Source organism: Nuphar pumila, chromosome 15 (genome assembly GCF_984573655.1).
Source record: "Nuphar pumila chromosome 15, dmNupPumi1.hap1.1, whole genome shotgun sequence".
NCBI lineage: Eukaryota > Viridiplantae > Streptophyta > Magnoliopsida > Nymphaeales > Nymphaeaceae > Nuphar > Nuphar pumila.
The window spans coordinates 13,644,101-13,659,129 of NC_143263.1; the positions used below are offsets into that span (position 1 = coordinate 13,644,101).

At 37.0% G+C, this 15,029-nt stretch overlaps 1 protein-coding gene across 1 annotated transcript; it reads right to left on the reverse strand.

Moving 5' to 3' along the window:
• Nucleotides 1-2,326: 2,326 nt before the first annotated feature.
• Nucleotides 2,327-5,944, reverse strand: LOC149814568 (abscisic acid receptor PYL8-like). Its single transcript, XM_089990231.1, has 3 exons — nucleotides 5,395-5,944; nucleotides 3,997-4,212; nucleotides 2,327-2,761 (listed from the first exon to the last, which is right to left on the reverse strand). The coding sequence occupies exons 1-3, from the start codon at nucleotides 5,518-5,520 to the stop codon at nucleotides 2,546-2,548; spliced, it is 558 nt and encodes a 185-aa protein (XP_089846357.1). The 5' UTR covers nucleotides 5,521-5,944; the 3' UTR covers nucleotides 2,327-2,545.
• Nucleotides 5,945-15,029: the final 9,085 nt, after the last annotated feature.

Consider the following 15,029-nt stretch of genomic DNA (forward strand, 5'->3'; position numbering starts at 1 on the left):
GACGTGGTGATTGTTTAAGTCCGTATAGAGATTTTTTCAACCTATACACTTTATCCCTTTGGTCTTCAATAATATATCTTTTAGGTTGTTTCATGAAAATGGTTTGTTTAAGATCATCATTTAAAAATACAGTTTTAGCATCCATCTGATGTACATCTAAATTAATCATAATATGCTACAATAGCCAAGATTATCCTTATTGAAGCAAATTTTGTAATTAGTGAATATGTATCAACATAGTATAATCATTCTCTTTAAAAAAATCTTTTAGCTACTAATCTAGCTTTAAATTTGTCTATAACACTGTCATACTTGTATTTTTCCTTATTATCCATTTGCATACAATGACTTTTATTTTCTTAAGTAAATTAGTTAATTTTTAAACTTAGCTTTTCTCAATGAACTCAATTTCCTTGTCCATGACTTTTATCCGGTTTGTTGATTCATGTAAGTTAATTGTCTCACTATAAGACATGTTATCTCTCATGTCATCAAGATCTATTAAGTAACATAGTTCATATGTTAAGTAAATATATTAGTTATTCATGTATAAAGGTGAAGCTCTTGACCTTTTGTGACCAACAAGTATCTAATGCGAAATAGAAGGATCACTAATAATTAGTTCATCATTGTCTAACTACTCATGAGAATCACCAGTCATAGATGAGATCATATGGATCATCTTCATTTATTTCAAGAATGATTGATTTCATGTTTCACTCTTTCAGTAATAAATCTATAACATTTTAATTCTTTTGTGTATTCAATAAAAGTATATTTTATAGATTTGTTTTCTTATTTATCTATTGATTGATCTATAATTTTTATGTGAGCTATTGAGCTCCATCTTTGAAGATGACTAAGTTTTGATTTTCTTCTAATCAATAATTCATAGAGTATAGAGACTTTACGTGAAACTCTATTCAAAACATAGGTAGTTGTATAGTTAGCTTCTCTACAAAATACTTTGGGTAATAAAGCATGAGACAATATGAATCTTTATCTTTTTGTCACATCGTTTTGTTAGGGTGTTTCATGTGTTGTTATTTGAAGTTTAATTATGTTCTTCTTACATAATTTAGAAAATTTATTTGAAGTATATTCTTCTCATCCATGGGATCTTAAGACCTTAAATCTTCTTTCAAGATGAGTTTTAACTTCTTTACAATATTCTTTAAATTTCTTTAAAGCTACATGTAATTATAGTAATCAATAATGAAAGTAATGAAGTATTGCATTATTCTATGAGTTTGAATCCTAAAAAGTATATAAATGTTTGAATAGATAATCTCTAATAACTCAGATGCTCTAATAATGTCATGCATTTAGAAAATCCAAAGAATAAAATCCGATGTTATTTATGATTATGAAACAGTTGTGTAATAAGTTTTGACAAACATTTTGGATTTGCCCATTAAATGGGTGAACCATGTGTTGATGAGAGAGAGGGTTGTTCTCTCTCCTTAACGCATGGATTCCATGCATGAGAGGAGCGACATGGTCACCTCAGTTGCATTATTAGGCCAACACATCTCACCTCCCATCTGCTCCCAAAAAGACCCTTAAAACTTTATGGTTCTGGTTGGCTGACCTGCAACAAGAGATGCTCACATCCTTCACCTTAAAGGCCTTCAGCCAAGGCGCTTAGCCAAGTGTGCAGAGACCTTGTGGGTTTATCACCATTTTATCTTGAATTTATCAAATTGAAATTTATCAAGATAAATCAAAACAAATTTAAAGTGTCTACATTGTAATTGCGACATAAAGCAGAATATGGGATTAATGAAATCAACAAGAAATTACTAAAAGCAAGAGACAAAAGAGATAAATGGCTCATCCACGTTCATGACGTCTAGTAGACTTTCTTATAAGGTGCTTCACTTGAAAACCACTTAAAACACAAGGATAAATCAAATATCGAATTTTTCTTGATACAAAGTAACGTAAATTATCTTCTCCGGTCGCCTTCCTCGCTCAATTCAATATCAGAAATGATTCAATATCCCAAGAAAATCAGTAATCAAAATCCTACTACGCTTCTCATAAAGTCGCCAAAATGAACACCATAAAGCAAGATAATGCACGCAACAGCAACAAAATGATTCAACAAATAAACAGAAACAAGAGTGGAAACACTTGCACAACAAAGTAACAAAACACCGAACATCAAGAAGTGATATGATACAGAAGCACCCTCGCGCGCAAGGGCAGCACAGTCGGGCATGGCGACCATAGCTTGGCAGGACTTTCCAGCAGGAAGGGTCTTCCGGATGTCCCCACGTAATAAATGGTTACAAGAAAAAAAGAAGTGATATAAGACAATGTGTTTCATTCATGGAGATCCTTTTTCTTATTTTCTTTTATTTTTGGTTCATTTCTTCTTTTTTATGAGCTAAAACAGCATGTGAAATTTTCAGCCTTCAATAGACAAAACAAGAGTTTTGAAATTGCAAAACAGGAAAAGAAAACCTCAAGGCATAAAGTGTACACCCATGTCTCTGCCTCGATCTCGCCGCCTTCCTCTGTCTCTTGTTCTTCCCACAACTCAGACACCATCAACGGGTTGTGTTGTGTCCAGAGTTAGCCTCTCCGAGACTTCCGTGAGTGACTTGAGGTTGCATTTAATGAGAGCCTCGACGAAGTAGCAGGTCTCATCATTCGTGTTTCCTTCTGGAACATCCACAACAAATGACTCGATCACCAGTGTCCCTGGTCTCCCATCGATGACCTGTGGATGCAGAGTGATCACAGAGTAGTAGTTCTGCAATCACGAAAAGACTGTCAGTTCTCAAGGGCTTCATATGATGCATACCAAGATTGAGCCAATACTGCTGCAATTTGGTACAGCAGCATAAAATTCTTCCACCATCACTTTGCTTCTCCATATGTATGCGCGACAAGGGACAAACGATTTGGACAGCGCAAACATGTACAGGCAAATCACTTCAAAGTTGGATATTCAATTCACAACCAAACTCCCATAGAAAAGTAATATTAGACCACATCCACCATAATCAATGACAGAAATGTAGCATAGAGATTGAACTGTGAAAGGTGGGTCCTATCCTCCATAGAGACTAATACAGGTCCCATGCTTTTTATAAAGATCAGGCTAAGTTGGTCGTCAATTTATAACATATATGAGATCAGGTGAAGTTCTAACATGGCTGAATTAAGAAAAAGAAAGGCTACCAATGAGTATAAAACAGAAGGGGTAAAATAAAATAAAATATAGCTCTAGAAGCTTTGCATCAAAAGTCTAATATATATTACAAAGTTGAAGAGAATTTCTGCATCAGAGGAGTAATGTATAAATGCAGTAAATGCACCAAAACATGGTTTGTTTACCCAAAGAAACAAAACTTCATACGCTAAAAGTCCTTATTCATATTTTATAAACGGCCTTAACTTTCATTACCTCAAAAAAAGGTTAAGCCTTTTGATTTCAGCTGGTTCATGAACATTTTATCACGCTTACACAAAACAACATTCACTATATACTAGACATTAAAAAATGAAATAGGTCCCAACTGACTCTGCAACAAGAATTTCATTAAGTTTGTCAAAAAGAAGTATGGATTTCAGTGGGAAGCTATCAGGTGAAGAATATGACATGACACAACCCACCCATACAATAAACAAGAAAATGGAAATTAAAGCAGTTAAATCCTGGCTACAGCACATAAAGTTGTCCCATTTTCTATTGTTGGTAATAGGAATAGACCAAGAAGGGAGAGGGGTTGGACCATTTCTTGCCCAATGACATACAACCGGAAACACTTCTGCAATAAGAACACCAGTTTGTGCGGATTTGGGTAAGCTTGAAACACCTCGAGGAGGATACGTTTTCCCCATTGCTAAATTGCATAACAAATAGAAAGGACGAGTAAGATTCACTGAGGATAAGCAACACATAACAGGCGCATTGGATGCATACGACCTTCACTCTTAAAAAACCAAAGGCCAAATAGAGACCGAGTTCCGAGAGCTCTCTACCTTCAACCTGTGGTCGCCTCCAACTATCCTGACGCTGAGGATGTGCTCATCATCGTCAAGAAGTTCCAGTCTCTCCGTGCTCCTGGTTGCCGGAAGCCCAGATTTCACATCAACTTCCCTCAAGCTGCCGATTGTCAGATCTCCCCCGGCCACACACCTACTGATGAATGGCTTGTATTTCTGTGGTTGATCAAACCTCCGAACCAGAGACCAAACCTGTGTTTTTTTCATCATGTAAGAAACGGTAGGAAAGCAAACACACCATGTTCGTGGATATCGCTTCACAATGAGAAAAACTTAGTGACATCAAAATTTCCTTATATGTCCTTAATTTGTTACTAGGAACAGAAAGAAAAAACAGTGGAGAATTTTAGTAAAAAAATAGGCAACTCATGCACATAATTTTGATTTTTGAAAACTAAAGAAAATCCCAATGGATTTCTGATTGCGGGCACAAGAAAATAGCACAGAATATAAATGTAATTCAGAACGAGCACAAGTGCAATTTGGATGCAGTAATTCTCGCATCATAAGCACCAAAAAGGAAATCAAGAGACATGTCTTTGATGACTATACAGTTTATAAGTGCAAATCAATCTTTAAGAAGAAAAGAAGGCGATAAAAGGTTTCAAGGAACAGGACGACTTCCAGTGGATTCATCCTTCTCTGGTTGAACCTCTAAAAATTTTCCATCAAAATTAAAACGACACAGATCCAGAAGCAATTCGCACTCGGAAGAAGACTATAACAGCAAATCAAAATCCATCTATCTTTATTATGCTCTTCCAGAGTGGATCTTAAACGATATAAAACCATCCAAAACTCTCTCTCTCTCTCTCTCTCTCTCTCTCTCTCTCTCTCTCTTAATACATAATCCATCAACAGTAGGAGCTCCCCTCTTATATCACAACAAAACCATCAACAGTAGGAGCTCCCCTGTTATATCACAATAAAGCAATCCAAAATTCTCTCAACAAACCCACTGATCTTGATTCAGCAAAAGACAAAACAAAATAAAAAAGAAAAAGAAGCAAAATCCTTATGACAGACGGAAGCATCTCTTTACACCAACTCAAGGCAGAAAAGCTCAAGTTATTAGGAGGATCAAGAAGAAGAAGAAGATCGTGATCAAATTTTAGGTCAGTAACCCAAAAAAGAAGATCCCAGTCACTCTGATATTAAGATAAAATCGATATTTTCAACTCAACCTGAAAAAAGAAAAATCGCGGAAAAAGAAAAGAGAGTCATTATCGTTCCCAAAATCTCGGAACTTTGGGTGAAGCAATCCTCATATTAGATAAGAAGGATGGATGGGGTAGAAGAACAAGCAGAAAAAAGAAGAAAAGGAAAGATATTAAAAATAAAAAAGGATGGAAAGTGGAAAAATAATCAGATCACCAGAGGGACGGGAGCTTTGATGTGCTTAACGAGAGAATCAGTGCACTGGTTGTCCCCGACCTCGTGCTTGTGGTGCCTCCTTATGTACTCACCCTCCATCTTGTTATTGCACCCATTACCACCCATTCTCTCTCTCTCTCTCTAGACCACCACCACCTGACCCACCTCTTCCTTCAAAGCAAGAAGATAAAAAGGAAGCAATCCGAACCAAACAACACCTTTCCACCACCCACTGGAAAATTTCTCTCTCTCTCTCTCTCTCTCTCTCTCTCTCTCTCCACCTGACCCAACTCTTCCCTCAAAGCAAGATAAAAAGGAAGCAATCTGAACCAAACCACACCTTCGCACCACCCACTGGAATCTCTCTCTCTCTCTATTTCTCTCTCTAGTCACGCGGGTACAAGCCCAACTCTTTAGAGTGTTCCTCACTCATCCCCAATCCCTCTCGGACTCCTTCCTTCCTTCCTTCTCCGCTGGAACAGACTCACACCTCCCTCTGCAAAACCGCCGGTTTTCCTATTTTTAGTGTTATACTGTCCTTACTCCCCTCTTCCGTCCCTTTCCCAAAGCAACACATGACAGTGATCCATAGTCACGAATCTCGGCAAGGGGTAATCTCGCGAATTGCTCCAATGTACGGCCGGTGATGGGTTTTTATTTCCTTGTACTATCCAAAAACCAAAAAAAAAATGAAAAAAAATATTAATATCATATTAATAAATACGATAACATGGTGGATTTTTCAAAAAACACAAAAGCAACAAACACGCACGCAAAAATATCCTTATAAAATTGTGATATTTTTAAAGTATTACTGATATTTGTTAATGTTTTTCTTTAACAGTCTCAAATAATCAACCAATCAATCGGACTAATAATTTGTCTCTTTACGATCACTTTGTTGCTTCTTTTATCTTTGGTTGCTCTCAGCTGACCTCAGCAAGCCATGCACTAAAACCTACCGTTCTTTTCTTTCTATTTCTCTATTGCTTTTTCCTATCATTGATTATCTCATTTCGAGAACTTTTAGCCGCTAGATCACCACCTTCTCACGTAGCATGATCACATACGTTCTTATCCTTTCCAAATTTGTTCATGAAGAATAAATGAAATGGATTGAGTGCGAGAAGTGTGAAACAAAAGAAGAAAATTCGGTGTCTTCACAATGACACGGGTAAAAGGACACGAGATACACCATTTTTGTGTATTTTTTTTATTAAAAATAATATACAAAGAACACGACGCAAGGGCAAGTTGAAGAATTCCTGTGACATAGGCAGAAAGAAATAAAGGACAGACATGCATGATGCAATATGCTTAAAAACAAATAAAATAGTGCTTTTATTATGTTATTAATCCATAGTAACTTGTGGTGGTAACACACTTGACTTACATCCAACCCCCAGCATAGGTTAGGGCTGTCAACAGGACGGGTTTGTATCAGGTAAACGATCTGACCCAAACCCAAATTATTGAGCATAAGTATGAAAATTGTCGATCCCAATAATATTTGGATGGAATCGAACCCGACCCGAGCAATATGAAGACCAGGTTTCGATCATGCATGATTTTTGTTGGGTATCCGACCTGGCTTTTTTTTCAGGTACCCAACCTGACCCGAGTATTACATTATATTTTTAATACAAATAAATTTGTGAAATTATGTGGGTTTGGGTCTGAGATTCTATTTTCGTGACCCGTCAAAAACCAAACCTTAACCCAAACTAAGTGATTAGTTATTTGGGCAGGTTCAGTTATACCTTAATGGGTCGGGTATCTGACCCACCGAAGCGGGGAATCTTTTGACGGGGTCACCGACACCCAAAGCCTTTACGGAGCCCATCAGTGAAAGGCACCTGCAATCCCAGTAAGAATCGATCCTGAGATTTAAGATCAGCACTTTTTCTCCAGGCCCGCTACCACTCGTCCACTCCAATGGTTATAACTGCTTCCCACTTATCAAAGCATGTTTTCTCATGCTTTCCATGTTTTGAAAATAGCATAAATAGCACTTTTTGAGGTTTGATGCATAATAAAGCAATGCATTTAGTAAGGTATTTAAACCCTAAAAACTATGGGTGTCAAAGGGCGACCTGTAGGGTCAGGGTATGGTGATAAATAAGAAGACCCGATTAATACATGAATCATCCCGGTTATAGTTTGTGAAATTTTATACCAGACCTGGGCCCCACCCAAGTTTCGATTAAGACCCTCAATTTTTCAATATAAAAAAAATAAAAATAGTATTTTTTCGGGTATGGCTTGGGTCTGGTTCATGTAGTTCTTATGGGATCCAGGTATGTTTTTCTTACAGTGGGTTCAATTACACACGAGTCTGAACCTGATACCATACCTGAAAATCAAAACTAAGTCTGGTTTCACTGGGTCCAAATTACCAAACTCGACCCATTGACACCCCTACTTAAAACACATGTATCCTGTCATTGCCCCCATACCACCTAGAAGTTGTTAATGACGTTTATTTTTTTTTATAGACAAGCTGGGTTAGTCTGACCCCCACCAGTTATACAACTGTACCATTGGGTTTTGAACTTGCAACGTCCCAACACAAGGTGCATTTTCTATATGTCTGATAGCGTGTGTGGACCCCACACAAAAACGTAAAAAAACTTTCAGTGCCATCAAATGCTCCCTTAATATTTAATCAAGTGAGTTTTCTGCTGGGTTACCATCTTAATAAAATAACAAATTATCTCTTGTTTTTTTTATTTGATTCAGTTACGTACACTGAGAAACCCAAAGCCTGGAATTGGTAGATCCAGGGCCTATCATAGTGACAAATATCGCGAGAAATTGCCTGAAAGTTTAAAACGGCAATTTCTTGTGAGATTTTCAAAATATGGTGAGATTTATGAAAAAAACATAAATACCGTGATTTAAACCCGATATTTACATTTTAAATGGCTATTTATCACGAAAAAATCATGTATTTTTATTTTTAAATAATTTTTATTAATACTTTCTTATAAAAAATAAATTTTATATTTTTTAATTTAATTTTTTATTACCAAGATTTTGCCGAAAAAAAATGTGAGATTTATGATTTTTTTTCAATTTCTCGGGAGTTTTTTAAAACAATAAGAAATTGCACATAAAAATGTTTGTCACTGTGGGGCCTATGTTGGGCGTCCGCTTGTGCAGGAAAGTGATGCCCACAATAATTGAACCTTAACCACCCACATGATAGCCAAGGCCCATCTCCACTAAGCCGAAGCTCGGCCCAAACTCAACTAATTAACCTAACTAATTAGGTAAAACAACAACAACAACAACAACAACAACAACAACTACGCCTTCATCCCAAAACAATTGGGGTCAGCGATATGAACCAAAAAAGAAATTCATTTTGGGTCTTCCACATGAATCATTTTCCTCCAATCATTTCTATCCAACGCCATGTCCTCGGTGAGGTTCAAAGCATTCATATCCTTTCCTATCATCTCCATCCAAGTCTTCTTAGGCCTACCCCGACCTCTTTTAACTAATATATTTTCCCATTTCTCCAACCTTCTAACTGGAGCATCATTAGGCCTTCGCCGAATATGTCCAAACCACCGTAAACGATTCTCTCGCATCTTATTTTCAATGGGTGCAACACCTACCTTCTTACGTATCTCTTCGTTCCGAATCTTATCTTTTATTGTATTTCCACACATCCATCTAAGCATCCGCATCTCAGCTACACTCATTTTTTGAATATGATGTCTCTTGGCAGCCCAACATTCCGTACCATATAGTAAAGCGGGTCTAATAGTCGTCCTATAAAACTTTCCCTTCAACCGCAATGGCATTCTACGATCGCACAGCACTCCAGTAGCACTTTTCCATTTCATCCACCCAACCTTTATCCTATGATTTACATCTCCATCAATTTCTCCATACTTTTGAATGATGGATCCCAAATATTTGAAATAATCATTCACCGGTATATCTTGCTCACCAAGTTTCACTACACTCCCATCACTACTTCGTTGCTTACTAAACCGACATTCCATATATTCAGTCTTACTCTTACTCAACTTAAAACCTCTAGCTTCCAATGTCTGTCTCCATAATTCTAACTTAGCATTAACCCCAGCTCTAGACTCATCAATCAAAACAATATCATCAGCAAACAACATACACCACGGTACATTTTCTTGAATTGATCTCGTAAGCTCATCCATCACTATCGCAAATAGGAAAGGGCTTAAAGCAGATCCTTGATGTAACCCAACCGTTATCGGAAAATTGGTTGTCACCCCTCCACAAGTGCGGACATTGGTTACTACTCCTTCATACATATCTTTAATTATACTAATGTACTTGAGAGAAACACCTTTCTTCATCATTGTCCACCAGAGAACGTCCCTAGGTACTCTATCGTATGCCTTCTCTAAATCAATAAAAACCATATGCAAATCTTTGTTCCTCTCTCTATATCTTTCAATAAGTTGTCTAAGAAGATGTATAGCTTCCATAGTTGATCTTCCAGGCATAAAACCAAATTGATTCTCCGATATCATGACAACCTTCCTCAACCTAGACTCAATCACCCTCTCCCAAAGTTTCATAGCATGACTCATGAGTTTTATACCACGATAGTTTGTGCAATCTTGTATATCACCCTTATTCTTATATAAAGGCACCAAAGTACTCTTCCTCCACTCATTAGGCATCTTATTTGTTCGCCAAATCAAGTTAAAAAGATTTGTCAACCATTCTAAACCTTTCTCTCCCAAGCATTTCCAAGCCTCGATAGGTATACCATCTGGGCCAACTGCCCTTCTTGATTTCATTTTCTTCAAAGCCTCTGCAATTTCTTTCTTTTGAATCTTGCGCATGAAGTCACGATTTATCTCATGAAAAGGAATGGAGAAGTCTCCAAGATCTTGAGCATGACTATCATTAAATAGCTTATCAAAATAATCTTTCCATCTCTCCTTAATCTCCTCATCTTTGACTAAAACCCTTTGCGTTTCATCTTTGATACATCTAACCATACCCAAATCCTTCGATTTCCTATCTCTCATCTTTGCAAGCCTATAAATATCCTTCTCGCCTTCTTTGGTATCCAACTTGTCATAAACCTCCTTATATACCTTAGCCCTCGCGTTTCGAACAACTTTTTTAGCTTCCTTCTTTGCTATCATATACTTCTCCAAATTCTCATTATCACGACTCTTACTTAGATTTCTATAACACTCTCTTTTAACCTTAATAGCTAATTTGACATCCTCGTTCCACCATGATGTATCCTTACCTAGTGGTGCACCGCCTTTAGACTCACCCAATACCTCCTTAGCTACTTTTCTCATACCACCCGCTATCTTATTCCACATTGATTCTGAATCCTCCTCGAGACACCAATCAACTTCCTTAACTACCTGCTCTACAAACATTCCTTGTTTAGCTCCTTTCAGTGCCCACCACTTAATTCTAGGATCTATCCTATGTCTATCCCTTTTGCGGCATTGTCTAATTCTAAGATCTAAAATTAAGACTCTATGTTGTGTAGCTACACTTTCTCCTGGTATAACCTTACAATCGATGCAACAACCCCTATCTCTCTTTCTAAGTAGGAAAAAATCTATCTGACTCGTATTAACCCCACTTTTAAATGTTACTAGGTGAGACTCCCTCTTCCTAAACCAAGTGTTTGCTAAGATCATATCATAGGACAAACAAAAATCTAAAATCCTTTCTCCACTTTCATTTCTTTTTCCTATACCATAGCCTCCATGGATATTCTCAAATCCATCCCTACTAATGCCTACATGTCCATTAAGGTCACCGCCGATGAAAAGCTTTTCTCCATAAGATGTCTCTTGTACTACTCCATCTAAATCTTCCCAAAATTGATGCTTAATGGAATCATCTAAACCTACTTGAGGTGCATAAACACTAATAATATTAATAATATCCGTACCTAATACTAATTTAATAAGTAAAATTCTATCACCCTTCCTACGGACCTCAACTACATTATCTATAAACTGACGACTCATAACAATCCCTACTCCATTCCTATTCCTATTTATTCCTGTATACCAAATCTTATATCCCCAAGGTTCTATCACTTTAGCTTTCTCACCTACCCATTTGGTCTCTTGAAGACATAAAATATCAATCTTTCTCCTACACATAACATCTACTAACTCTACCAACTTACCAGTTAAAGACCCTATGTTCCAAGTGGCTAACCTAATTTTATGGTCTTGGACTAACTTCTTTACCCCCACCCGTCCAACAAAGTGAGGGAACCCTTGCCTATTTGACACCACACCCGGGCGCCGGTGTGACGCGTCGCTTCTGGGCGACGACCTAGCAACCCTTGCACATTTATCACTGCCTCCGGGCCTAGAGAGTACAGCGCGTCGCTCAGTAGGGAACGCCCCAACGAAATTCTCATATTGGTTCATTTTCATAGGACATGACAAAGTTTTTATGTTGGCTGTCACAGGCCTACCGCAACCCTCCTCCTTTATCCGGGCTTGGGACCGGCAGTGTATAACTACACAGGCGGAGTTAACTAATTAGGTAAATAGTAAATAATTAACAAGTTCTCATATACCCAATTAATTATTTTTCTAGCTTTGGTAAAATTAATGTAAGTAATTAGGTAAATAATAATAGTTACCAAGTTACTATACAATTAATTAATTTTTTTAAATTTTTTATATTATTAAAAAAAAATAATAAGTAGCTCGTTTGATCTGGCTCGGTATCCCACAGGCCAACCCAGACCCAGCCCACATATATAATGGGTCGGGTTTCGGCCCGATTGCTAACGACCCCGAGCCTAAAACCTTGACCCTAACCAGCCCATGACAGGTCGGATCGGCTTGGCATATCGGGCCTGTTGCCCACCCCTAATGGTAGTGACGATCTGCAGATCACCATGGATGAACGGCATCCAATCCCCACTCATTAATCATCTGGTTGGTGTGATTTTCACGGCTCAAGCCGCTAAATTATCAAGCAAATGGCTGGATGTGTGCAACTCGATCGCTGTCAGTTACACAATCCATTTAAAACGCGCACAAAATAGAAGAAAAAATTTTCAATTGTGCTTACGGATGTAAATGGGTCCAATTCGGCAGACGTAGGCATTACCGACTCCAACCTAATTACATATCACATCATCATATTCTAATTCGGATGGAAAAAGTTAATATTGAATCCAGATCCAACTAGCTTAAATACTCAATGAAATACAGCATTTACATATACTAATATAGTTGAGCTTCTGTTCACATGGATTGCATGAACCCGACCCAATCCTATAAGAATTAATGAACCAAACCCTGTGCATACCTTATAAAATATTTATTTTACATTGAAAATCATGGATCTTAATTAGTACTCGAGTCGAATGCGTGTCTGATATGAAATTTCACAAATCATGCCTGCTAATCGGACCCTTTTGGTCCGACCAGGATTCTAATGGGACTTTCATCTTTGTCACAAAACCCTGACCGAATAGGGATTGGTACAGGTCCGAGCAAGTTATAAATATCCAAACAAATCTTTATTTCCTTCCAAGAGTACAAGACAAAGGTGTCATGTCACTTATAAAGCAAACAAATTTTGATTTCAGCTGCTCTCACTTCTGCTTTCATAAGATAAGATAAGATTAAGATGGGACTTAGAATTGAATTCGGATTTAAGTATAATATTTTTATACTGAATCCCGATCCGATTATTAATCGTGTCTTACGAGATCTGCCCTTGGAATATGTTCCAGTGTTGGAATAAATTCGAAGAACAACTATTTGTACGCTACTGCACTATCCTCAACCAAAACATCAGGATCATGCTTGCCCTTTTAATTTGTACAACTGAAAAATCTAAGTTTAAATGTATTAACAAAAAAGTTGGGCAGTTATATGTGCTGGTGGGCAATGGATTGCAATCAGCGGCACGTTTTTTTTTTTGCGTGCTCAGGAACTCTTTAGCAGCAGTTAGCAACTAAAAACCCTCAAATAAGGCGTGGTTGTATGTCCGAGCGTCGTCGATGCTAGAAGCGTTCGACGATACTTAACTATATATATATATATATAAAGAGGGAGAAGGTGGTAGCTGGATGCCCTTTTTCTAGCTAACTTCCCAGCTAATCAAGCTTTTGAAGGATTTTTTCATGTTTTACTTTTAAATCCGGCATGGTCGATTTACTAGAAAATGATAATTGGATTATATTTATTCAATAAAAAAATATAACTTTTTAAGACTTGAATATTTAAAAAAATCTTAGACTGTCGATTTTTAAACCTTATAAAAACCTACCGTGATATCAGAATCGGATGATCCAAAAATCAATTCCTTTAAAATCAAACATGTAAAACACATATGTACGGTCAAGAGCAAACCCTTAAAAAGCCCAATTAGCTACAGAAGTGGTTAGCTGCTGCCTCTCTCTCTCTCTCTCTCTCTCTCTCTCTCTCTCTCTCTCTCTCTATATATATATATATATATATATATATATATATATATATATATATATATATATATATATATATATATATATATATATGATAGATAAATAGATGTGTGTGTGTGTGTGAAAACTAGAGTGCAAACTGCACATTTTGGATACTTTCTTTGCAAATCTAACCCCACGTGTTTAGCATGATCCATTTGTAAAGAATTGACTATCAAATAATGCTTTTCTTTAGCAAAAAGGAAAAATATAAGTTTTTGGATGCATGCCTGAATATTTACAAAAATTCTAAGCCATCAATTTTGAAGCCTGAAAAAATCATGTGTATGCATCACATACTACAAGAAGAAGGAGGTTTACTGACACAACCATTGTGCCAGTGAAATCCTTTATTGGCGCAAAATGGGCAGCAAAAGTTGCGCCAGTAAAAGTCTCGCTATTGATTCTTTCACTGGCAAAAAAAATGTTCGACAGTGAAATGCTTTTCACTGGCGCAAATCTGTGCCAATGAAACCTTTTAGTTTGGCGCAACGTTGTGCCAGTAAAATGACTCACATTCACTAAATGAAACATTCTAGTCAAAAATTTTAGCCTGGCACAACCTCGTGCCAGTGAACTGATTTTCATTGGCATAAACCTGCACCAATAAATCATTTTTCATGGTCATCAAACTGCACCAGTGAAACATTTTTCACTTGCACTATGGATCCGCCTCGGTTTTTATGAACTACTTAACATTTGTGAAAAATTAACAATGGCAGTAAATCTAGAACTTCTTGTGAACTACTTAACATTTGCCTCATCAAATACTTGTGCCTGACTCTTTTTCTCTTATTGTTTGCTTTTTTGTTCGAAGCCTTTAAAAATGGTGAAGCCATAGGAGATAAGGTACATACACAGTTATATAGAATTTTAGATATCATGGTAAATGTTATTATGAGAGCCTGTCTTAATCATCTCATCCATACCTGACTAGATATTAAACTTTGAATGAGTTTGATGATTTTCAAATTTTCATCATATTTCTTAGAGAAACCTGATATGATTTTCAAATTTTCATCATATTTCTTAGAGAAACCTGATTATTTGTAACCAATTTTGTAGGCACCTTTTTGTGTATAAAATTTTGATTCATTATGTTTTTGTGTAAATAGCGCTTTTGCCCTAAGGCGTATGCCTCGCACGCTATGAGGCG